Source organism: Manacus candei, unplaced genomic scaffold (genome assembly GCF_025592945.1).
Source record: "Manacus candei isolate 608988 ecotype Guabito, Panama unplaced genomic scaffold, ASM2559294v1 h1tg000152l, whole genome shotgun sequence".
NCBI lineage: Eukaryota > Metazoa > Chordata > Aves > Passeriformes > Pipridae > Manacus > Manacus candei.
The window spans coordinates 508,461-534,303 of NW_026138200.1; the positions used below are offsets into that span (position 1 = coordinate 508,461).

Below are 25,843 nucleotides of genomic sequence, written 5' to 3' on the forward strand. Positions count from 1 at the left end.
GGACTCAGACAAGATAAAGACTCTAATTACCAGAATTGCTGCTGAATTAAGACCCAAAGCAAAAGTGATTAAGGCTATTAGCAGACCATGACAAGGTTACAATATTACTTTAAGAGACAGTTTTAAGTACTACATAGTGTGGAAGGATTGCTAAAGTGTTGTAAAAAAGTGTGTTGATTATACACAAAGGTCATTTAGGGATTGAGACTTCTTAGACAGGGCTGTTTTTACTTCATTTGCTTCGCATGAACAGTCACAGCAAGGACTCTCTCAAGGATTGCAAGTAATTTTATGTTGTATAGAGCTGAAAATAGAGATGGTAGAAGGAACAGATGAAAGATATTAGAGATGTAGTTTTTTCATTTTTTCCCCTCAGGATTTCTTGAAATCTTATTTTTCCATTGTTGTAATTTCCAAAGTATAAAAAAGGAATATGTAACTCCAAGAAAAATTAAATAGTTTCTTGTTTAGTAATTTGGATAGTGATACTTCCTCTGGTGTAGAGGACCACAAGAAGATGGTTCTCCCAGGCTGATTGCTAGGTTGTCTGTGCTAAATCTGTGCATTTATTGTCGTTTACTGTTATTGTTTTGGCATATTAGCTTTTATTCTTTTGGGAAATACCAGGGAGATAGTAGTTGTAGTTGTTAAAGACTGGAGAGCCTTTACTGACATGAGTGCATGCCCTCAGTAATTTCAATGAATAAATCCTTCAGGAGACAGTCACATGAAGTCAGTACCTTAGCCTAGCAAAACAGGCTAGAGAGAATGGAAAGTACTTATCCGCTGTGCTTCTGCATGCCACTAAAAGCTCAGTGTGTGAGTTTCTATCTATTGAGACTTTCTAGGTTTAAACACAGACAGAAATAAGCCTGAATGTAGTGGTAAAGCACTTTGTTGAATCCTAAAATGTGTTAGTCTTGCATGTTTCAGAGCTGTTTACGTAGGATTTCTTTGGCAGACTATTAAGAAAAAAATTAACGTGACCTTAGGGAGCTGGTAATTAGTTGTAAAGAACATGATCTGAAGGGAGAATGTTTTGCTTCCTGAATTGTTAATGTATGTGCTGCCATCTGTCTATCCATATGTGTTTTCTTTCCTTTCTTTTCCCTCCTTGCACACAGCAAATGCTATGAACTAAGGGAACAAAAAAGGACCACACTTGTTAAGTAAATTTTGAATTGATTCAAAAACCTTCTTTCAACTGGTATTTTTAGTCTTATTGAAAGTAAACTTCATTGAATTTTTCAAATGTTATTCAATATAGAGTCTTCTTAATCATTAGAGATGATGGAATTACTATGGTTTCTTGAATTTGTACTGCAAAATAGTGCTTCTGAAAAGCTCTATAGGACAGAATCATAGTGTGATTTTGTGCTTTTTCGTGTTACTGGTGCTACTGGAGGTCTGCAAGTGCTCTGTAACAGGGGAAGCTATTAAGATAATGTGGTGGTTCCTATCTCACTGTAGGTTTAGATATTACAAGTACAGAAATCTTTAATGCCAATCTGTGCCTGTTTCTTGACTGTTTCAATTTCTTCTTATTCTTTGACTCTCTTTAAAGAGAAAGATGTGGATGTTTTGGACACATCTTCTTTAGTAGACAATATTTTAAATTATGCATGAAGATTTTGTAAATTTTGGGGTATAAAACATAAGAAACAACATCCTGAGTCTGAATACATATTCCCTACTGAAAATCTAATTTTCCTTTTCACAGTGTCTTATAATTGTTTGATATATCTTGCTTTTCCTGTTAGATCCCAATGAGTATTATGTGGATGATGTGTGCATGTTACAGCTACTGAAGGGCCTGTGCCTGAAACACTTGGGAAGACTCATGCAAGCTGAACTGTGTTTCAGTAAAGTAATTCAAAGGTAAAATAGTAACAGAAATAAACTTTAAATCTTTATATTTTAAAGCTTTTGGTGAAATTTCTGATACTCTTAGAAACTGTCAAGTTAGAATTTTGAATAATTAAATTTCAATATCCTTTTAAAGACCTGAAATTAAAATACCTCTGAAAGCAGTCAGAGAACCACAAAACTTTGCTAGTATTTTTCTGTAGCAATGTAGCATTTATATAGCTTTATATATGTTGTGTTTTAGACCACATAAATCAAACTGTTGGGTAACACATGCAAATGTATTTGGAATTGTACTTGCAGAACTATCAGTAAGTAAAGATAATTCACTTAGGTTTCCTGGGGTTTTTCTCAGGATTTAGTAGTTAATGCTTCCCCATGTAGATGAGAAGTTGTTGTTGCTACTTGTTTCAGCTGAAAACTTGATTTTCCTGTGTTACAGATTTATGAAATACTTTAGGTGTCAGATCCATGTCTCCTGTAATAACTTCTCATTGTAAAACATGAGTCATGTGCTGGTTGTAGTTGTAAACTTTTTATAGGTTTTAAAGTATTTGGGCTGAAAAAGCATTTTTACGTGAGCAATTTTTCTAACAAGTAATTTACAAAATTTAATACTTCAGGAGAATTTGTTATGTGTAATTGTATTGTATGTTTTAATTTTCTTGCCATTTTGTTCTCTTTTGCCATTTTTAAGATCCTGTGTGAGTTTAGTCAAACACTTTGCAAATTACAAAGCAGTGGGTTTTGACTGATTGCAAGTTAAAGGAATGGTATTTCTGGAAAATCTTGTTCCAAAGGTAGTTGGCAATGTGCAGACTTTTAGAGCTGAGATATTAAAAAAAATTTAAAGACAACAGTTCTTCATAAAGTGTTTGTTTTGCATGGGGAGGAGGAGAAAGTTCCTGGTAAATTAAATACATTTTGTTCAGCTTTACTTTCTACATGTCTAGGGCTGCTACAGTGCTTTAAGACTATTTATCACATCAGCAGTCCCCCTGCTCAAAGACATACTTTCTGTTCATCAAGACTTGTCCTGATGGATGAGGTGCCTCTGTAGAAGTGCTGCTGAAAATATCGAGAGCTTTCCCAGTACTTGTTAAGAACTTTTTTGTTCTGCAGTATTGGTTGATGCTGTTCTGTCCTGGTAAGAATCAGATTTGCTTTTAAAAGGCACAGGAAAGGCCAAGATACATGATAATCTTCTTCACCTCATTCTCTAGTGGCAAGATCAGGAGTTTGAGATCCATGAAACCCATGGGGAAGTCTGGAACAAGGAAGAATTACCCTTGATGGAGGAGGGTCAGGTTAGGAGAAGTGTGAACAGACTAGGCATATGTATGTCCATGGCAACTGGGTGTATCTAAGTATATAGGACATTGGCATATATCCATGAGTGCTGAGGGAGCTGGCCAATGTCGTTGTGACACCATTATCTTTGGAAGGTCATGGCAATTAGGGGAAGCTCATGGAGAGCAGAAGGAAACAAATGTCACCTCTGTCTTCAAGAAGGGCAAGACGAAGGATCTGGGAAACCTCAGGCCAATCAAATTCTCATCAGTCCCTGGGAAGGTGGAGTAGTCAGGATGGATTTATGAAAGGGAAATAATACCTAACCATCCTTATAGTCTTCCACAATAAGATGAATGACTCAGTGGATGGTGGGTGTTCTTTATCTTGGCTTTAGAAAGGTTTTTAAGAGTCTCCTACAATGTCATCACAAAGAAACTGATGGAAATATCAACTAGATAAGTGGATGATGAGGTGGGTTGAAATCTGACTGAACTGCTGGTTTTGAAGGGCTGTGATAAGCAGCATGAAGTCACCAGTGGAGCAATGCAGAGTTCAGTGCTGGGGCCAGTAGTTTTTAGCATCATCATTAAGAAGCTGATGATGGAACAAAATGCAAGCTCAGCAAATGTGCTGTGGATACAAAGTGGGAGGAGTAATTGATAAGCCAGAAGGATATGCTGCCATTCAGAGCAACCTAGGCAGGTTGGAGGAATAGGCTACCAGTAATATCATGAAGTTCCACAATGGGAATCATTTCCAACCCCTGGGGAGCAATATCCCCATGCACCAGCACAGGCTGGGGGCTCACTGCTTGGAGAGCAGCTTGTCAGAAAATGACTCAGGGATCTGGGGTGTTATATTCCACCTGGAGCTGACCATGAGTCAGCAATGTGCCTTTGCAATGTAGTGTCCTGAGTTGCATTAGGAAGACTGTCCTCAGGAGGTCAGGGTGGTGATCCTCCTCCCATCTCAGCACTGGTGAGCCCACATCTGGAGTACCATCTCTGGACTTGGACTTACTTATAAGAGAGGCATGTACACACTAGAACAAGTCTAACAATGATGATTAAAGGATTGAAGCATTTGTCTTATAAGAAGAAGCTGAGAGAGCAGGGAGTGTTCAGCCTAGAGAAGAGAAGACCTAAAAAGAGTGCATAAGACTGAGGGAGAGAACTCTCTTCAGTGGTGCCCAGTGATGGAACAAGAGATAATGGGCAGGAACTAAAATATAGGAAATACTGTTTAAACATAAGGGGGTGGGTTTTGGTTGGTTTGTTTGTTTGTTTTAGTTTACTGTCAAGTTGGTCAAACACTGGCACAGGTTGCGCAGACTCCAGACTGGAGTCTCCATCCTTGAATATATTTGAAAGTCCTGGACAGTTTGCTGCTGTTGGCATTACTTTGAGCAGGGGATTGGACTGGATGATCTTCAGAGATGCCTTCAGTAATTCTGAAAATTTCTTGTATTGAAGAAAAGGTGAATTTTCTTACTTCTCTGCAATTTGTTCAGACAAGCTAGAGTAAAGCAGTCTTAATTCTGTGTGGAAATACAGTATTTGTATTATACTGCATAACCTAAAGAATGTTTTTATCTCAGGGTAGGGCTTTGAATGGTTGGGAGGTTTTTTTTAACTGTATGTCGCACAATAGGATCCTAGTCTTCTGTTTGTTGTAGCTTGGGTAACATACGACAGTACAAAAGTAAGGTAGGAAAGATAAATTTGTACTCCTAGAAGGTCACGTTGGCAGTATTTTACATCAACTGTGTAGAAGTATAATTACTGTGTACAGCGCTAACCAGTAAAAAAGGTTCCAGAGAGTTTTCTCTGGCTACACGCTCTTAGAGGCAGTGATTGCATTTAGAAGTTAACTGGTTGCTTGAGACAAGGTTGTAAGTAACCATTTCTGTATTTTTCTGGTTTCTAGTGAGAAGCAAATAAAATACGATAGTTACTTGGTGCCGTTCACCCTATATGAATTAGGTCTTCTGTACAAACAACAGGATGAGAGAGAAAAGGCAATAAGATACATAGAAACTGCAAAGTAAGTGGATTTATTTTCTTTATTACCCTGTAAATTAAGAATAGCTGAATATTTGTAACAATGAAGGCGTGTGGTTTTTTTCTTCCTGACAGCTTCTTTACAAAATACAACTCATTATAAATCCATGTTCTTGGTTTGGAGAACTTGTCCAGTATAGTTGAATTTTGCATTTTCATGAAACTCTCTCCTTCAGACACAGTGTAGAGAGAATCAAAAAAGACACAGTATGAAGGGAAAATATTTCCTCTTCATTTGGGCTTCAGAGATGCTGAAGCTCCACTGCATGCATGGGATGGAGCTGGAGAGTCCAGAGAAAGGATCTGTACAACTCTGTCCCAGAGAGCAACTGCGAGGCCTAAACCTGCTGCGCTAAAGGTGTTAGAGAAGTAGATTAAAAGCCAGTACGTGTCTGACCACACACCTTTTTGCTTTCACATCTTGTCACAGAAGAGCAGCTGAAACTAAATTTACTGTAGGAGCAGCATGTTTGCATCATCTGTAGATTGTAGTATGGGGAAGAATGTCCCTTGTGTGTACAGAGAAGTTTACCAATCATGCAACGGTGTTTTAAATGTGAGTTAGAAACAAAAGCATTTTTAGAAACACAGTTTTTTGTCCAGTGCAGTTTGTATTTGCTTTTGGGGTTTTTTGGGGGGGAGAGGGTGTGGGATGGGGGGTACATTTACATAATGTGGTTTCTCTGTGTTTTATTACTCTGGCTGAGTTGTGTTTTGAGGCAGAACATACACTTTCAGTTAACAGCCTTACTTTTCTGTAGTATTTTGGCTTGTCTTTTTACAGCAAACTTCAGTAATTGGAAGGACTGTTAAAAGGATCAAAATAAGTGAAAGTGATCTAAGACATGGGTTCAGTTTATCAGGACATTTAATTTTTTTACTGATATAAGGCTTATCTGCTCAGTTTGTGGATGAAGCTTTCAATGTCTCGTAACTTGTATCTGTGTCAACCTCTGTTTCCTCTTGAAGGAATGAAGGCTGTTAACTTCGGTACTTCCTTGCGTGTGTGAAGTAGAAATAATCCAGTTTAAGCATCTTTTTGTTTAAATAACTTGTATGTTTTGCAGAAACAACTACAAAGAATACTCTATGGAGTCCAGGTTGCACTTCAGAATTCATGCAGCACTTGACAGCTTGAAGATGTCGCCTGCTTCAACACCTTGAATGAGGACGGATGCTTTTCATGCACACAATAAATAGCCTACACAATCTTTTTGCAATCTTTTTTTAATCATAGAAAAGAACATAATGATTGTTTTCTGTCATTTCTGATTTGATGTATATCATTCCCATAGACTTCTTTTTCTATGTAGCGCCTACACTGTGTCTACTTGCTATTTTAAAGAAGACCTTATATTTTGTTTGATAAAAGTAATTTAATATTTGACTTAAATGGGGGATATTTAAAAAAAAAAAGATAGTACAATAAAGTTTAATGCGAACACTATTTTTTTATATGAGAACAGATGCTGGTTATGCAGTGGAACTGGTAATAATTTAGCATTTTTTGAAAGTTTGATTTTCTGCAGTACACTTGAGACCTTTTTGCTTCTGGAATAAAAAAGCAGATAAGCTTACCCACATTTGGCACAAGCTATTGTGAAATTTGTGTTCCAGAGGAAAAAATTTGTCATCTTTGACTTATTTCGTTTTGGGAACAAAATGAACCTGTCTAAAGTGCAATATTTTTACATTGTCAGAGGATGCTAAGGAGGGCTACAGTTATAACATCTTTGTAGGTCTATTTCAGTCAAAATAAGTTCTTACAGGGGATATTTTCCAGTCATAGAAAAGCATGGCTATAAGTGACATTAAGAAATCGTTCTGTATCGTTTCTTTGAAGCAGAATCAACAGTCTTGAGTTGTTCCTGACAGACTTGTTTGACTTGTTTAACAATTAAAAAAAAAAAAAAAAAGCTTGCTGAGTACATTCGTTTTGCAACTTACATAGGATGTTTTTCCTAGTGGGAAAAGACTGGGAAATTTTGCTTGGCGTCTATCCCAAATAATTCTTGGTACAACTGAAACTAGTTTTTTCCCATCTTTCCTGTCATAGACCTGGAGAAAGGATTGTTCTTTTCCTTTTTGAAGCAATCTTTTAATATATGAAGACTAGCACCCTTTTTGGTATACTCTGTTCTTGGATACCAACCAAAAAAAAAATAAATTGAGGAACATATATATTTTCCTAATTATGGGAATAACTCATATTAATGGAATTTAATTCTACATCAAAAAGGGAATCCACTTTTAAAATTGCAGTTAAGAAAATGCACATATTCTAATCTAATTTCTACCAAAAATATGTAGTAAAATCAAGATATTTATAAGAGCATGCATTTCTCTTTTCATTGTAATATGGGAATAGCAGTATCAAATTAAATTTCTGATTTCTTTAGATATGCAGATTCTATCTGTCTGTTTTTAAAAATAAGAATATATTTGATTTTAATTTAAGTGTACACCCAGTAACTGTTCTTTCACTAGTTACTGCAAAATTTGTCCATTTCCATATTTTATCAATGCCAGTATATTTACTTCTGCCTGTAAATTCATAGTAACTGTGCTCATGTATGTGATTCGCTGCCCTAAACTTGCATCTGAGAAAAAATGGGACAAAAGGAATAGGTGAAAAGTATATCTTTAGTAAATGAGTAACTGAAGTTCCTAATTAAACAGTCAATGTAATGTAAATGCAATCATTATTCTTCTCAAGTGACTGAGAGCACAGCTTTCTTCTATGACTTTATAAATGACTGGGTCATTTAATTGCTTATAATTCTGTAATACAGCGGCATACTTACAGGTCAAGTAAGGGTTTAAAAATATTACCTAAATAAACATAATGGATCTTTCAAAGTGGAAACCTGATCCAGAGTCTGTTTTCTTCACTGGTTTGGATTTGTGCCTACTGTAAATGTGTAACTATGTTATTGTGTAAAATTATACACCTGTAGGTGTGAAGCTAGAGATACCCGAGACACTGAATCACGGATAAAATAAGCATGCTTATTTTAAAATATATTCTACTGACTGTAGCTAAAGTACAAAACAGAGAGTAGCGTATGCTGCCGACTGACTTCTCTAATTATTTGTCCATTTATACATCTGATTGTAAGCTGTAGTCAGCTTAAGCAGACAATAGTTTTAATACATCGATGGGCATTTACATGTGCAGTTTAGGATTACTTTGGCCTGATCCGATTATTGGATATTGGCAGTCAAATGAGACTACTTCAATTTCCTGTAGAAGGTGATGGAAACAATTGCAGGTAAAATTTCTGTAATCTGTATTTCAAATAGTACTTCACTCTACAGAAGAGTTAGAACTGGGACTACAGACTCTCAAGGTGGAGCATAAAGTAGTTTCTGATTTCTGGTTCTTGTGGGGAGTGTCTTCCAGTTAGTATTTCATTAGTGTTTCTTTGAAAGTTTAGTACAAAGCGTCATGTCACAGTGTACTTTTTTCCATGGGTAATGTCACTGACTGAAGGGAGACTGAAAAACAACTTTATTTTCTTCAGTTCAGCCTTCTGAAGTCAATATTATTGCCCTGTGTATGTTACACTTAATTTGTTAAGTACTATTTAGAGCTTGTCTCCTTTTCTGTGCTGTGGTTCCAAACTTTGTTAGAAAAATTGATTGATCAAGTTGCTTAACATTAAGCTTTATTCTGGACATTTTTTTTTCCAACTTACTAACAGTACGTGTGAGAGTGATTTTTAACCCTTCACTTGAAGTAGGTCTCCATAGAGCTGTAAGAGATGCTTGGTTTTCCAAACGCTGTAGAAGCACATCTCCCCTACACAGTATGTCATTGGTGCAGTGTTATTTAGGACATTATGTCTGAGTTAAGTGATCTGTGGCTAAGAGTTCAGACAAAAGGTCTGTGGGGTTTTTTGGTTTGTTGGTTCATTGTTTTTGTGGGGGGTTTTTGGTTGATTTTTTTTTTTTTTTAATCTACTGAGTACTATATTGGGCCTTAAATATAGCTCTGATTTAGTCTTAACTGCTCTTTATAATCTTCACCTCACTTGCTCATCTTCATGGGAATTTTGAATATTGTGCTGAGACTTTGAAACTGAGCAAAGCATTTTCCCTATCATGATATAGCCTTTCTCAATAATACTAAGAATTATAATATATACAAGAGCAAATTTAATTTGTTAGTTTAGGCAAGCAAGGCTAAACTTACACAGATAGGTTATGAGAAAAGGTCATTTACATCTTTTTGATAATAGATGTATTTTTTTTAAGGTAAGCAATAATAAATTAGCCTGGTTTTATGGCAAAGCTTCTCTTTGAATAAGAATTGCCTACTTAGAATCTACTACAAAAAACTTCTTGTCTGTGCATATCATTCAAATGTTAATCTGTTGGTGAAAGATCACTGTACAATGGTTTTTATGTCCTTGCTCATCAGTTTTTATCAAAAATTGGAAAAAAATGCATGTCAAAAGAAAGCTGATGCAAGATTGTTACGTAAATGTTCTAATACACAGTTGTGTAGCACTTTATGGCCAGAAAAATGTACAATGATCTTGTTTTGCTTCTAAAATGTCTTGCAAAGTAATGTGTAAAATAAGTAATTTCTTATCACAAATTCAACTTAGACTTTGCAATTATTTTATTACTAATCTTAATGTTTCATGTATTTTTGTTTCTGTATATTCTTACACAGCATAGTTCAACAAAGAATGTTTATATTTGCTCTGGTGCTGCAGTTTTTTTGCTTCTGAACTACTGAGGTTTGCACATGTTCATATCTGGTACTTGAGTAAATAACGAGATCAGAATAACAGAGGATGATGAATGAAGTATGTTCTGGTTTAAATGTAGAAATGTTCATTTTGATGCATTGGAATGGATTCTCACCTCAGAGGAATAAATCACATATTATGCTTGTGCTACCACGTGCTGAATTAGGCATTGTATTCTAGTTGCACATAAAGAACCTTCAGCTGAGATTTATCAAAGCAATATCAACAAAAAAGTTGAGTTTAAACATGCTGTATTGGGAGTAGTGTTCTCTTTATTTAACCTGTCTAGGCTGAGAGGTTGTACAAAGCTGTCAAGGTCTAGGAGGAAAGGAAGGGTCTTTTGAAATATAGATAGCAAATATAAAATAAGACACTTTAATCTTAATTTCTCACCAGTGATAAAATCATACCGTTAAATGCTATGAAATACAGGTCTGATTAATAATTGACTCACTCTATTATTAGTTACTTAATTAAATTCAGTGGGGGCTATACCTAATATACTTCTAGCATTCTTTTAAAATCCCGACATTAAAAAACTCTAAGCTATAATCATCTGATCAGCTCAACACTTGCACTTCCTGTGTTCCACCCATCACAAAGGTATCAGTGGTGTCGGGACCTTACCTTTGTTCATTTTGTTATGGGGTTTTTCTATTGTGTTATGTTTTCTGCCTTTTTTTTTTTTTTTTTTGAATCTTCTTTTTTCATTGGTTGATTGGTTTTGTTTTGCTTTTCTTCTGGTGCTGATGTTTTGGGGGTTGTGGAGTTTTGGTGCTGGTTTTTTTTCCTGATTTTGCAATTTACTCAATTTTTAATAGGTCCTCTAGGACAGTTTCATAAAGAAATTTAAACATTGCAGTTGGTAGAAGAGTAGCCGCTAGGCTAAAAAAAATCAGAGTCTATGGTTAGTATAGCAAATTCAATGTTTAGTGAGTGCAAAATCAAATATTCTCCTTTTTGGAGAAGTGTAAGCATGCACTTTCAGTCTGTGGAGAAGCACATGTCAGCTAATAATCCTACCTAGGAATACCTTCCTAGATTTAGTCACTCATTTAAAGAAACAACTTCTTCAAACACATTAGCAGTAGGAGATGTCTTGTCCATGTCAGATCTTTTGTACCATGAAAATCATAGAGCATCCAAGCTGAGTGAGCCAGATTCACTACCCACCTCCCTGAGGCCATAGTATGAAGAATACTCAGTGTTGATGTCATGGGACTGTGTGGGAAAAATTAAGGTTTTACTAAAATCCCACTTGAAAGGTTAATGGTCTTATGTACTTGAGGATGTAAACGTGGTTCTCAAAACTCAATTTTCTTATTGTCAAGTGGATATAAGACTAAATAAGGAGAACTTTTTGGAGATGCCTAAATGACCTCTTCAGAATCTACAAGTCAGGGTGGAGTGATATGTAAAATTAGGTTAATGCTACTTATATAGCTTATGTTAGGCTTAACTTGTTCCAGAGCGTATGGAGATTTTCAGAATTAAACTTGATTGTAGAAGAGGGGGCAGTATGAGTTTAAATATGGCTTTATTTTCAATAAAATTTTGCTCAAGGTGATAGAACTTACATCTAGGCAAAACACAATGTCTGAAGAGGCTGAGGGACAGATACAAAACTTTCATTCATAACACCCAGCCCACCTTAATTAGATTTTTTATGTCTCTTTTTTTTATAATGTGCATTCTCAAGCCTTACTTGGAAAAGATGCTTGGCTTAAATCTTTCTCCAAATTCTAGTCACATCAATAAAATTGCTTCAAATCCATCTGTATTAGTTTTTACATAGGAACATTGCAAACTTCTCATTGTTGACAATGAGAAAATGATAGATGTTCTGCCACCTATTATTAATTGGTTTTATGCTCTGAAGAAAGTTTAAACTTGTTTTTTGTATAACACAAAATTCGAAATCAGTTTCTTTTCACAACCCAAATGGAAAGTATTCCTCCCATATTTTTCATTAATTTTATTATAGAATCACAGAATCATAGAATCGATTGGGTTGGAAAAGACCTCCGAGATCATCGAGTCCAACCCTTGGTCCAAATCCAGTCCATTTACTAGATCATGGCACTCAGTGCCACGTCCAATCTGCGTTTAAAAATCTCCAGGGATGGTGAATCCACCACCTCTCTGGGCAGCCCATTCCAATGCCTGATTACTCTCTCTGTAAAGAATTTGTCCATAGACTGTGGAAGCAACTTATTTAGTTTATTCTAATGAATGAGACTGATAGTACTATAATCATTGTGTCTATTGCATAATGAATCTTTGAAGTAGAAGCTGCTTTAAATCAGATTCCTTTGAGCTGAAAGAAAAGGGCTGAAAGTGGAACGTGTTGTGAGGAGTTCAGGATGTCTGTAGAAGATCACAGTTAAAACTGGACCTTTCTTTAAATGCAGTGTACTGTGAAGGCCAATGGCAATCAAAATGTTTTAGCATCTAGTGAATATGAAGCAATTTAGAGTCTTGTTTTTCTACAAACTAAGATTTTAATAGTTTATCATAGTTTGAGACCCCCAGAAATCCAATTTCTGAGTCCAAGCCTCCCTCCCACATCTTACCCCAGTGCGAGATGGGTTTTCCAGACACAACACAAGACTCAATATGGGGAGAAGGGAATTATATTACAATCACTACACAAATAAATATTATAATACATTATATACACAATCTTAACTCTCTCTCCTATGATAAATCAGTGTGGTGGTTTGAAACTTCCAAGATCTAATTTCTAAGTTCAAGCCCCCCTCCCACAGTTTGCCCCTGTGAGAGGGTTTAGTGATGGTATGGACTTGATATCTGTTTCACCCCATGTGGAGAGTTTTCAGACAAAACACAACCATTCGTTATTGGGGAAAGGGGAAAATATTTACAAAGGTTTATTTATACACACACACATATATATATACATTGAATTAAATTCCTCTTTTCCTTCAATAAAAGCCTAAGAAGAAAAGAGAAAAGTCTTTCTGTCACTTCTCAGGCCACAGTTCCTTCATTTCAGTTTTTTGTGGCACTGGTTAGTGTCCTTCATTTTTCCCAAGGCAGCAGATTTAAGAATGGCAGTCAGGATTTTTGTTCTTACTTTTGGAAATTCCAGCCCTGAGCCTGAGCCTTCGGGGGATTTCCTTGTAGGTCTTCACTCCTCTTGGGTTAGAACATTGAAGGCAGCTTTCAGTTCAGTCTTGCCAAAGCTCTTTTGCTCTGTCTCAGCTCGGTAGCATGATAGAAGCAGCAGCAGCAACAGCAGCAGAGGGCACAGCCACCTCCTCCACATTCCGTTCTTGCTCAGATCTCCGGACGACTCCGGTTTTTCAGCCCCTTTCTCTCTCTCTTTCTCTAGCTGCTGCTGCATTTTGGGGCTCCCTAAGAGTTTGGAAGTCCACTCCTCCTCTTCAGGAAGTCTCTGGTTTTTGGGAAAGTAATACAGTCTTACCCCAAACCAGCTCTGTTGAGTTTTCCTCTGTTTTGTTGCCAGCTCTCCCTCCTGCAGGAACATCTCTGTGTCTTTCAGCTGGCTTCACGTTATCTCGCTGCTACTGGCTATCTTTTGGCTTTTAGCCACCCTTGTCTCTGTTCAGGACTTCTCTGCTGCCGCTTTCAGTGTCTTCTGCTGCTGCTCACAGCAAGGAAACTCTTCCAGCTCCTCATTACGGGACCCGGTCCAGCTGCGACACTATACCGTAGTATATACGGTGTAGTGGTATATACACTGTGCCACACTCACGTAGCCTCAACTGGGGGCTGGGGGCCCTTGGTCCCCAGAAGGGCTCACTGGCCCCCTGCCTCCTCGTGGCTCAGATCATGGCTACCCACCTTCTACACTATCTTCACCACCTTCTCTTCCATTTCTGTGGGTATGTAATTTCCGTAGGGCGCACATGGACTATTGATTGGTCCGGTGTTATCAGTGGGGCAAACCATTACTACTTCAGAGAAAAGGTTTTTTCAAACCACCACAAGTACTTTAAGATACTCAATTTCCTATTCAGACAAAAAAAGGATGCTGTTATTTATTTATCTGCCACGAAAGAGCTCCACTTACAATGTTAACTTCTTCTGAATTGACAATATGTTTTGTTGATATCTAAGCTCAGTGAAAGACTTCCCTTTTTTTTCCTCAGATCATCTTTTGATAATACTGGAACAGGAATTTGCCTTGAAAAAAGGCAAATGTATATGTGATTTATTTAAATTTTTGTGTACTTTCCTTAAACAAAGGAAAAAAAACCCCTTACATTATATAAAATTATTAAGAAAATTATTTTCACATTAGAGGCTGATAGTATTTTTTTTTTTAAATAGTGGAAACTACTTGAATTACATATCATTTAGGATCTCATGGAGCAACTAAGTTTCAGTGTTCCAGCAGACTTTATGTTGCTTTTATTACTTTTCATGACATTCCTTTGCAAGTTGCTAGTATCTATTATAGCTACTTCTTGTTTAATTAAAAAAAACAATAAGAATTAACGAAAAGAGACTCATGTGCGTTTTCAGTACTTAGTAGAAAAGCAAAGAGGAAAAGTGAGACACCTGCACACATAAACCCACCTGCTGCACTGACAATCTGAAGTTTGTACTTTGATGTACATACCAGAAACACCCATGAAACCTGAACCATCCCCTTTAGTCATAAAGCATCTAGTATCAGTTTTGATACAAGCTGCCATATGGTGCAACACGGATTTCCTCCATTAAAATTGGCAAAGTAATGGGAAGAGAGCCGTAACGGGGAGCGCTTGCATGCAAGTGACTGTCTGCAGCATGGGGTAACTCAAGGACCTATCGTTAAAAATGCACCCTATTTAGTCTGTATAATATGCATGTATATATGAACAGTAGCAAAATTATGATTCAGCTGTCATTGACAGGATAGCTTGTTACAGTTCAAAGGGCTTTATGAAGTCAGTTATGCAATCCTCTTTGGTACATGAGATAAAACCATCTCCTGTCAGTAAACAATATTCATTTGATCCACCGACTGCAATGGCTTCCGAGCAATTATGGTCTTTGCCACAATTCAATGTAACAAGTGCTGCCTGTCAACCTCCGAGTTACTAGTTTGCTAAGTAGAAGGAGATATACTCTAACTTTTCCTAAGACTCTCAGAGGCCCTAGTCTTGGTGGTAACTTTTGCTAGAGTAGTTGATTTCTGATAAAATCCTTCAAGAGCTTCAGAGGGTGTTCAATGCAGAAAGATGTGTCATTTCTGTTCTGCTTTACTGCATCTCTCTCTGCTAATTTCCATCCTCTGTAGCTTCATTTGCAAACTAAGTAAAAACATTCCAAGATTTTTAATACCATCACATTAAGCCCAGCAATTTGTGTTTGATGAAGCATATCTTCCACACAATTAATTACATGCAATAATTTTATTCAAATCCTTTAAGATCTATGGGTGAAACAATATGTATAACAGCTATTGTAGTTATGGAAAGAAATCTCTCAAGTGAAGAAAGAAAGAATTTTACTGAAATTCCTTGCTGATGTCATCACTCTTAGCTCACTAACATTTTATTTGAAGTCCAACAGAGCTAAGTGCCTTTTTGAATACAGGATTTGGGTACTGAATGAGGTTTATGGCCAACAAATATTAAAAACTATTTTTATAATAATTTGAATTATTGCAGACTTAATATCAGATAGTAATTTTTCAGTTATTTTCATCCTGTTTCATCAGGTTCTTCAGATTAATTGACAATTTAATAATTTGTTTTTGTAGTATTAGTAAACAACAAAATGTTTATTTTTGTAATTTCTTATTCTCATCTATTTAATGAAAAAAAATAGAACCCTTTTTTCTTGCCAAAAGTCTAGAAGTCAATTGGACATTCAATTAAATCAGCAAGTGTATGAAGACAGGCCCATTCCCAAGTTCTGCTTCTGAAACTCTCTCATGTGATTCATTCTACAATAATAAATATTCCATTCAACTATAATTTCAGTGAATTAGTTGGTGCTTACTTTCTCTTACTTATCTCCCTTGAAAAAAGTTTATGGAATAGTCATGCTCTAATAGGTGTTTTAGAATCTCCATAATATCTTCAACATTAATTAATTTTATTTTGTCTTTGGTTTGAAACTAGATAAGATCCAGATTCTTTCATTCTTCATCATGCTCACACTGTTTCTGGTTTCAGGGACTGGGTGCAATGCACGGGTTCACTGTTGACCACCTTGGGGTCCACGGAAGAGAGTAAATGATGTATATCACTCATTGAAAGCAAAAAACATGGAACAACTAAACAAGACTGCAGACTCTTTGGCAATATCTTTTGTGGTGGGTTCACCTTGGCTGAATGCCAGGTGTCCACCCAGCCGCTCTATTCCTCCCCTTCCCAGGTGGACAGGGGAGAGAGCAAAGTGGGAAAAGAAAACAACACAAAGCGTGGGTTGCAATAAGGCAGTTTATATTGACACAAAAAAGAAAATAAAAGCAGTGTGCGCACGCACAAAGCAGAACCTCGCAGTTAATCTCCATACCAGCAGCCATGGTCGGCCACTTCTCTGAGAAGCAGGACTCCAGTTAATGGTTGTCAGCAGGCAGCCATCAGAGACAATGAGTGCCTCGGGCCCTGCTCCTTGCCTCAGCTTTTATATCTGGGTTGATGTCATATGGTCTGGAATATCCCCTTGGTCAGTGTGGGTCAGCTGGCCTAATTGTGTCCCCTCCCAGGATCTCGCTCTCGACTGAAGAAGGAATGTTATAGTGCTGTGCTCAGCAGTAGCCAAAATCATCATGGCTAGGCTTCACGAACGAAGATTTGGGAGTAGCCAAAACATGGGTGTGTTATCAACACTGCTCTAGCTACCAATGCAGAGCAAGGCACTGTGAGGGCTACTATGGAGAAATAAATTCCTGCTCAGCCAGACCCACCACATCTATATACAGGAGAGAAGGTTTTGTGTAATGTCATTGATTTCAGTGGAACTAAGCCAGTTTTGACTTACTGAGGATTTGGTCTGATATGGCTTTTATAGGGCTAGGGAAATAAAAAAAAAAAAATTAAACGTTTCCACCAACCAGTTCCAGATTATCTTCCCTGATCACTGTGGAAGAAAGGAATATACATTTCCATGCTGTCTTTGTACCCGCACTGTCAAAAAATCTGTAGAAGATTATAACAGTGCCGTAATCCTTGCATTTTGGAAAAATAAGTTCACCCTTGCTAAGATGAAAAATAGGGAAATTATGCACATATTGCTAGGAAAACCCAACAATACGATGTTGTCTCCACTTGAGAGTGTTGACACTGCAGTGTGTCAAGGCTGTGTATTGCTAGAAACTGCTCCCATGGTCTGTGTCCCACCTGTGAACGCCTCGTGGGTGTTATTGATCGCCACATTGTCTTCTTTTAGAACATCAGCATGAACGATTCAGAGTGTTGCTTTCAACAAATAATTTTCAGGACCTGAGCCGACTCCTACCCTTTGCCTCTGTGTCCGTTTTCCCTGAGGGTGTCAGATCCCTTATGCAGCAAACATCTCAACTCTTAGTATTGAAAGAAGCTGGTAAAGCTATCAGGCATGGCAGCTTCTCGAATCACCCCTGAGGAGGTTGTTATCTCGTCAAGTGTTAGGAATGAGTTGTTTCACAATGAAATAAAATGTTTAACTGTAACATTTTCACTGATGTTGCATACACTGCTTTGGTTTTCTCCCTGTAGCTCTATGCTATAGAAGTAAAAACCATGAAGTCAGAAATTAAAAATACATCGTAGAGGAAGCTGAATCACCTTGGTTTTTACTACAGGCCAGCGTAAGCTACTTGCATTCATTTTTCAGTGTTATTGAAGCTTTTCTCTTCTTCCTAGTGCCTTCTTCTTTGAAATTCTGTGATTGCTCTCATGTTGCCTCAAGTACTTGGAAAAATCTCGCTTTCCATGGAGAAGGCGAGGAGAGTGGTAGGAAAAGGGCCGTTTCTATTCTGGTTTGCAAAAGGCTTTTAGGAGAGAAGAGATTGTCATTTCCACACAAACCTCTGTGGGAAAGTGCAGGGTAGCTGCAATCACAGAAAAACACATACTGTGTTGCCTCTTTGAAGCTCTGCAATTTTTGTCACTGTTCTCTTCATCCCGGTATACCTCTCTGTTTTCAAACCTGCAGGAAACATAACACTTGACCTCATAAAAGCATTCTGTGTTGTCTCTCTTATTTCAAAGCGGAATGCTGTAGTAGCTCTCTAGTTTCAGGACCCACAGCTATTTTCCCTCAGGAAAGCAGGTATCCCCCAGCAGGCTGACAACATCCTTCCCATCTAGGATCTTCAGAGTTTAATAATTTCTATTTCACAATAGTTTCCAGTGTGCTCATCCATCTCTCAATATATATGTTTTACTCCTTTCATTCACAATAAAAATGCACATAAATATATTAATATATTTATTTATATAATAATAAGACTATATGTGGAGCACATTATGCCACAGTAATCACACACTGGAAAATAATTTTTACATTAAATAGGAAGAAAAAAGAAGCAAAGCAGGAAGGAGCATAAAAGTAGAAGAAAATAAGAGGAAGAGAAGAAAATGCTTCTGTCATGAATGCAAGACAAAACCGGTAATGTCTATACGTAAATTATTCTTCCATTAACTTGTCATATATACAGTGTTTTCTTGTATAAAATAGTTTCACTTAATGTTGTGATCTTCTGTTCCAGACTTTTTCCTGATTTCCAGTATCTTAATATTTTCCACTACTAATGCTTATGCCTATGCATGTTGGATATTGATGTGACATCAATTACAACTGCTGTAATCTCAGAACAACCTCCCTCTTTTCTTCCACAGCTCTCACTTTATTCTTCACATTCTTACTGCAGGAAACTCTTACACTCCTAAGAACCTGACTTTGCAGAGACTATCGTGATTGCTTTGTTTGTAGCACAGGCTTTAATCTGGCAAAGTGAAATAAATATTATTATCTAACAATAAGTTAAAGTACATGGACTCAAATATGTACATATGTTTCCATTGAATCAGATCTTGCAATACTGTGTTAATACTCAGGACATTATTGCATAGATATTTTTATTCTTCTTCAAAATTCAAATGCTCAAATTGCACGACTGTTCTTCTGAAAATGTGACCCTGATCTCAAGTGTATATTTCAAAGTTCTATTTATCAGAGTTCCGTAACAGAATGTAATACTTACTACTGCTAGTGTAAGCAAGCATATTTGTTCTGATGAATCTAGAGTTCTCAATTTTGCACTAAGCTATTTAAAAAGACGTGTAAAAATGTGAAAATTACTTTCTTTATTAGGACTCACAAAAACTAGCAGACTGAAAAAGTAGCAGATTTTTCCTGTTGCTCCCAAAGTAATTTATTTTTAACTATATCTTTAATTACATGACCCACAGCTTCATCAAGTATCTGAAGTCCACATTCTCCAGTTCAAACTTCAACTGAATCATGAATTTATTCTAGTAAGGAGTGAAAAAAATTATTGAAAAAGAAGGTAATTTCACATAGTTACTAATTCTTTATTAGTATAGATCAAGTATGGAGATAGTTGTAGCACTGAGAGTTAATTGTTTCTGCATCATTCCACTGAAAAGAGCTGGCGTGCAAAATAACCCTTTCCAGCCCCATCCACAAAAAAGGCTGCAATTCTGCTGGACATTTCCATGAGCCACCTGAGGCAAGGAGAACTCCTGAGACACTTTTCCTCTGTAAAAAAGAACCTAGCTTCAACCTGAGGATTTGGTTCCCTAAGAAAGGCTCTTTGCCTTCATTACAACTGGTAGAAAGAAAGAAATTCCAGTAATTTTTTGACTCTCATGAAAATCATTAATTAGGTCACCTTTTTTTAAAAAAATCAATTATGTATTTGAAATAGTAAATAAAACTAAATATTTTTCAACCTTCCTTTATAAAATCCCATATTTTTTACTAAAAGTGTATGTGATTTCACTCTGATAATCAGAGAGGGAAAAATATATAGTTGCAAAAAAGACTCAGAAAGGCTTTTGAGTGTACAGAGGAATCTTTATAATCCTATAGAAAAGCCTATTAGTATCAAGCAGGATGTTTAAACACCTTTCAGTTTCCTCTTAAAAGGATTATCTATCAAGATTACATTTTATCTCTTTCATTATTCACTCTGGTGATGAAACTGCCTTCCTCTCCTGTCACAAATGACTTGCAAATATCTGGGCTGGTCAGTGATCACAGTACGACATTCCATTGTCTGGAGATGGCAGCAGTGTCTGAGAGCAGAAATTTCACTGCAAACTGTCCCAAGTACAGCATATTAAGATGTTGCCTTTGTGGAGGGATGATGGGTATGGTAGGCTGTTTACCATTTAAATAAATGTTGACATACTTAAAGGTTTTAAATTTATAAACATTTAATTTACAAAATGACAGGGGTGTGTGTTATATATATAGACACTGGTACTATAATACACTATGGCTGTGAAAAATAAAAAGCAGCAGTTGATGCCCCCTCTGTAGAAACAATATGTTATTTCTGTAGCTATTTTTCCAAACACTTTAACTATGAAAATCTGCAGGATGCAGTTAATATATTCAAAATACAGAAATGCTTCCCCACCCTGCTGTCATAGTGTCACGCCATCCAGAGGGAAGGCATCAGGCAAAGAATGACCTTCCTCAAGAACATTTGCATTTTCTAATAAACAGTTAAAAAATAAGGAGAAAAATGAAGTTGACACTTCTGAAATGCAAACTTGAGAAAGGGGAGTGATCCCACATTCCAACACTGCTGTCGAGAGAAAAAGTGAGTAGAGTATTTGCAATGAGTACTTTATAGCCCAGAATAAAGTCTCTATGTTCTTCTGCTGAATGTTCTTCACCACAGTATAGATCCCGTTTAAATAAATGGAAAATGGCATTTTCATCTTAAAAAAAAAAAAAAAAAAAGGGAGAAACAAGAGCCAATAAATCCTGCTGGCTTCCACATATCTCAGTAACATCAAATACGTCTGTAGATACTGTAATATATAGATATATACAAATATATTGTTATATACAATAGATAGTGTAGAAACTGCAAACAAAGGCAAAACTGGGTGTTAAAAGGATGACTTTGATGTTCAGAAAATCCTCTAAGCAACACCCTGACAATGAAAAGGACCTTCATGTTTGTGAGGAATGGGTCACTGCTGTAAATGTACTCCAGTGGTAATTGTAAAAGCACATTTATAGCACAGAAACTTGCAAGTCAGATTGACTTCCTTCGTCCTGGGCAGAAGAGCGCAAACATAAATTATAATAAATTATTTGCAGCACACCTTGAGAACAGAGAAACCTTTATTACAGTGATATAGTAGTTTTCCAAGTTTTATTGTCAGAAGGGATAAGAATCCATTAGACAAATCAGGCCAATAAATCCTAATTGTTTATTGTTGCAGAAAATTTCTGACTTTTCTATCTAAGTCTGGTGGAATTTAAGTGGTCAGTGAGTATAAACATAGACTTAACAACAATTTTCTGGGAATTGTGGAATGTGAATGTTGCTTTGTACAGAATGCCATTGTAGCAAGTAATTTCATCTCATTAACCCCAGCACATTTCTCTGCTTCCAGCTGCTTGGAAAATTTTCTATTGAGCAACTATCTACAATTTCTCTCTAAAGATCTTCAGATTAGTTCATTAAGCGGTTTTCCTTTAAGATTTGCTCTAAAAACTTGGGGGTCTTAATCTATATTACCTTCAGAATCCTGTTCAAGCCATTCCTTGCTCTCAATATTCGTTGTTTGTCAAAAATATGCCTCACAATTCCTGTCTGTCCTTGCGTTTCAGATTTAACAATCAATTATGTAGTAGTATTATCATTTTCTGAAATGTAGAGTGTGCCTTACATGAATATAATGGAAATCCAATGACTTCAGATCCAAGAATCCACTTGAAAACCTAACAATTGTAATTTTTCATCTTTCGGTCTTTCTTAAACATTTATTCAGTGTTCTGCAAACAGAAACAATTAGGCAACGTTACAAGAAGAAGTTTCATATAGCACGTGCTCACACTGATTAAGGTTATAGGAGTCATTTAGAAGCATTCATTAGAAATTGCTGTTGTTATATTATTTTTAAAATAATATTTCTTCACTCCTCTTCCTCACCTGTTTCGGCCTGTAAAGCCAGACCAAAGAATTTTGAGGAAAACACTTAGTTTTAGCAAATTTTGAGGGAAACATTTAGTTTTAGCAAATAAAGGATAAATTTACTGAAATAAGTTGTTGTCATGAAGCTTTTACAATCTCTCATTTTCCATGTGTACAATATACTTCACCTTTCTCCTGTGCCTTTTTTTACCAAGCAAGTCTCAAATTAGTCTCATTCAGTCCTATCTGGACTCTATCTGCTCCTCTTCATTGACAAGCTCTTTTCTTTCATACTTACCAGAGCATTACACAGCCCACCATTGTCACCATGTGCATCACAAATTAAGAACACACTGATACTTGCTTTCTCTCTGAAAGACCCAGATCTGTGTGCCTTACTACTCAAGCTGTACTGAAGAAAAGTCACATAAACAGAAATACAGCAAAGAGAAGTGCCATCTTTTTGTGTCAGGGTTTTTTTCTAACATATAATTGATACTGTCAAAAATTTTTGCTAAGCAATTTTCAACAGGTAACGCTAAAAATTAAGGACCTTACTCTGGTCTATAGAAATTCTTCATTTATCTGTTTTTATTGTAATGATTGTCTAGTAATCTAGCAGCATACTTGTTTAATAACAATCTCACTGTTTTGGCAAACACAGAGATGTTTTCATTTCTTCCTACCATATGAAAATAATGTAATTAATTTCTTAGTGTTATGTAAAAGTTCAGTAATTCATAACTCTTATTATAGTCTATTGGAATCCTTGTTGATAGAAGATACCATCTGTAATGTATCCTGATTTATATAAGTCATCCTGTCTTTAAAACTTTTCTTTTTTTATTCTGTACAGGGCAATTAGGCAGATTCTGGGTCTGTTGGCTAATTCTGGGATAATACCGTATGCTTCAATTTACTGCCCCAGCCTTTCAAAAGTGAAGGATCTCTTCACTGAAGTCAAGTCAAATCCTTTTGAGACACAGATGTCTTTTTGTCGCTGTATAAAACAACCCTTTTAATTTGGGGCAACTGTAATCTTCCCATTTCTGCTTATTTTGTGTGATTGGATGCCTGTCTGGAAATGCAGGCTATAAATACTGTTTTTCTAGAGCCAAGTAATGATGCTGAACAAGCAGTCTTCTCATTCTTCCTACCTCTGAAACATTTTCTCTGCTCTAGCGCAGGTGCTTTACCAGCCACAGCACCTGGCAAAACTGACACAGGCAAAAATCAGTGTTAGTTCACTAGCTGAGAAGCTTCACTGGACTGCCTGAACATCTGCACTGGGATAGACAAAGGGCTGACAGCAGCAGTGAATTAGGAAAGCAGGACAATTGTGTTTTGGCAATGTTGGCTTATGCCAACTTAAACCATCTACCTCAGTTACAGTTAGTTTATTTCTGGAGTCACAAACTACTCTTAAGTCAAACTTTATACATCTCTCAAGAAATCCAACCAAGACCTCATTGCTGCAGGCTTGTTGGAGCTTTGTCCTATTGCTTAGTAACAACAATTCTGCAGTTCTTGGAAAACCCTGGAGAAAAGCTGGTGGGTTTTTGCATCTGTTCCTTTTATTGAAAGAGTGACATAACAGCCCTCTTGCCTGACACCCCTGCTTTGTGCTGTGATCTTTTAATGAAAGAAGTTTGTCCTTGTGTATCCAATCATCCTTCTTTCATGTTCTATTTTAAATAGACTAACTCCTTTTTTTTATAGCTCTTAGAATTTTATTTGTGAAACACAATTTTTATTATCCTTGCAAGTACCTGTTAGTTCCAATTTCACATCCATCTTTCTTATGTATTGTATTTTTACATGGATACCTAAATCTCACACAAAACTTCACTCAAAATTATTTGTCAGATTTCAGCATTTCAGAAAAGCAGTTTTCAATTCACTCTGTCTGTACACATTTCCCCTTTGAGAAACCATTTTATTTCAAAAATCTTAGAGGTTTCAAAATATTGAGTCATTAATTTATTTAGTGTAAGAGATCACGGCAAAAGATGTCAACAGTTACCTTCCTTCTGAGGCTGTTGCTACTCAAGTTTGCTTATACCGTTTGGCTGGGAATCATGAGCACTCCTGAGTACACGGAAGCTTGTCCCACTGTAGCACATCATGTATCAGGGTACCTTAGACATGTCCAGGTTTGGTAATCCATATTGTTGATTCCAACAACCATTATAATCTTCTCCACATTGGTACCTCAGCTACAGGCATTTAGCTTTAAAATTCCCAAGAACAAACACAAGGTTCTCTATGCTTCACCAGCTAGAGCTGGTTGTCAGTGTAATGGAAAACTTATTTCATCTTATATCTCTCAGTAGAAGTGATTTCATCTCGTCTACATGTTTATCTGAAAACAAATAACTTCTAACTTCCCATGTGAGATGTCCTCCATGAGATACCATGCTGACTGGTCCTTCCTGCATCTTTACAGCTTAATTGTTTGAGAACTTTCTGCTACTTCAGATGCTCTTCTGGAAAACAGATTTGATATTTGAAACCAGTTGATTGTGACAGGTGATCTGACATAAATTTCCTAGTTCTACCAGACTTGGAGTGGTGTGCTCTAATTTTCTTGGTCTGTCCTGACTGGCCTACAGTTACCTGCTGCACCAGTATCTCGCCAGGTCCTCTCACCAGGATTAGGTCTCTTGAATAGGACTGCATTTGGAATGCCATAATTCATGTTTAAGAAAGCAGATTAAATATGGGCTTTTGATAGACCGCTGACTTGCTCTAAACTATCCAAAAAAAAGATGACAATGTGTGTTCCGGTGGCTTGTCTCTTATGGGTTTTGAACTGTCAGAAGTTCCAGCTCAGCTCCTTGCTGAGTATCTCATACAACTTATCATTGAACTGGGAAGTAAGATGAGTTCTTTCCTTCCTAGTAAACATAATACTAGCCTTGAGTTTCCTGAACTTGGTATTTGCCAGTTTATGTGAAGATGCCCAGCTTCAACCCACTATTTTCCTACTATTGCCTGGGAACTTTTCCAGCAGTAGAGAGACCTTACCTAGACCCAATCCAGACAAATATTAATCACACATCAGTTCTCTTAGGTGACACTGCTTTGTGCTGCCATTGTAGCTTCTGAGAGATGCAGGTTAAAAAGAACTGCTTTGTGGACTGCTAGGCATGTGCTTTTACACAGCCTTTTGAAAGATGTGGCCTGCAGATGTGGAGAAGGGGTAAGAACACGAGGACTTTAAGAGCCCACAAGGCCTCCAGAGTTACTCTTAGAGGACTACATTAGGCAAGGAGTAGATTTGCTAAGGACCACGTGAATCATGAGAAGAGCAACAGAAAACAACCATGTACTGGCTTCTTGTCCCCATCCAGCTTTCTCCAGCCAACAACCCACTTAACCCCCCTCAGAACAGCAAACTTAGGACCTTAGTAAGAAACTCTCACAGGTATTACAGCTGTCATCCTTGTGTGATATGCTCAAGGCCTTGTAGGAAATTACTGGTGGATACAAGCACAGCCATGCAAAGCAGGATCAGTTCTTTCCTTAGACACCACTCATCTTTTCTCTGAGATCTACTTAACTGTTAGAATGCCTTCCAATCACTTGATGAGTGAGAAAAATCTGACATAACTGCTTCCTCTGCACTGCCAGCTCCTGCTCTGATAACGAAAGTGTCAATGAACATATTATCAACTAAAAGTTTATAGATTGTCTGCACTACAGGGTAACTGAATCAGAGGTTATCAATGTCTGGAAATCTTAGTCTACAAGCCAAGTACTATATATCTGCA

At 36.9% G+C, this 25,843-nt stretch overlaps 1 protein-coding gene across 12 annotated transcripts in view; it reads left to right on the forward strand.

The window, feature by feature from the left end:
- TTC39B (tetratricopeptide repeat domain 39B) overlaps nucleotides 1–8,079 on the forward strand; it is an 86,814-nt gene extending 78,735 nt beyond the window's left edge. For all 12 annotated transcript variants that reach the window (XM_051772321.1, XM_051772328.1, XM_051772330.1 and 9 more), the window contains 3 exons: nucleotides 1,761–1,878; nucleotides 5,086–5,202; nucleotides 6,287–8,079. In XM_051772321.1, coding sequence (XP_051628281.1) covers nucleotides 1,761–1,878; nucleotides 5,086–5,202; nucleotides 6,287–6,383 — 332 coding nt within the window. In that variant the 3' untranslated portion in view covers nucleotides 6,384–8,079. The remainder of the gene's footprint in view (nucleotides 1–1,760; nucleotides 1,879–5,085; nucleotides 5,203–6,286) is intronic.
- Nucleotides 8,080–25,843: the final 17,764 nt, after the last annotated feature.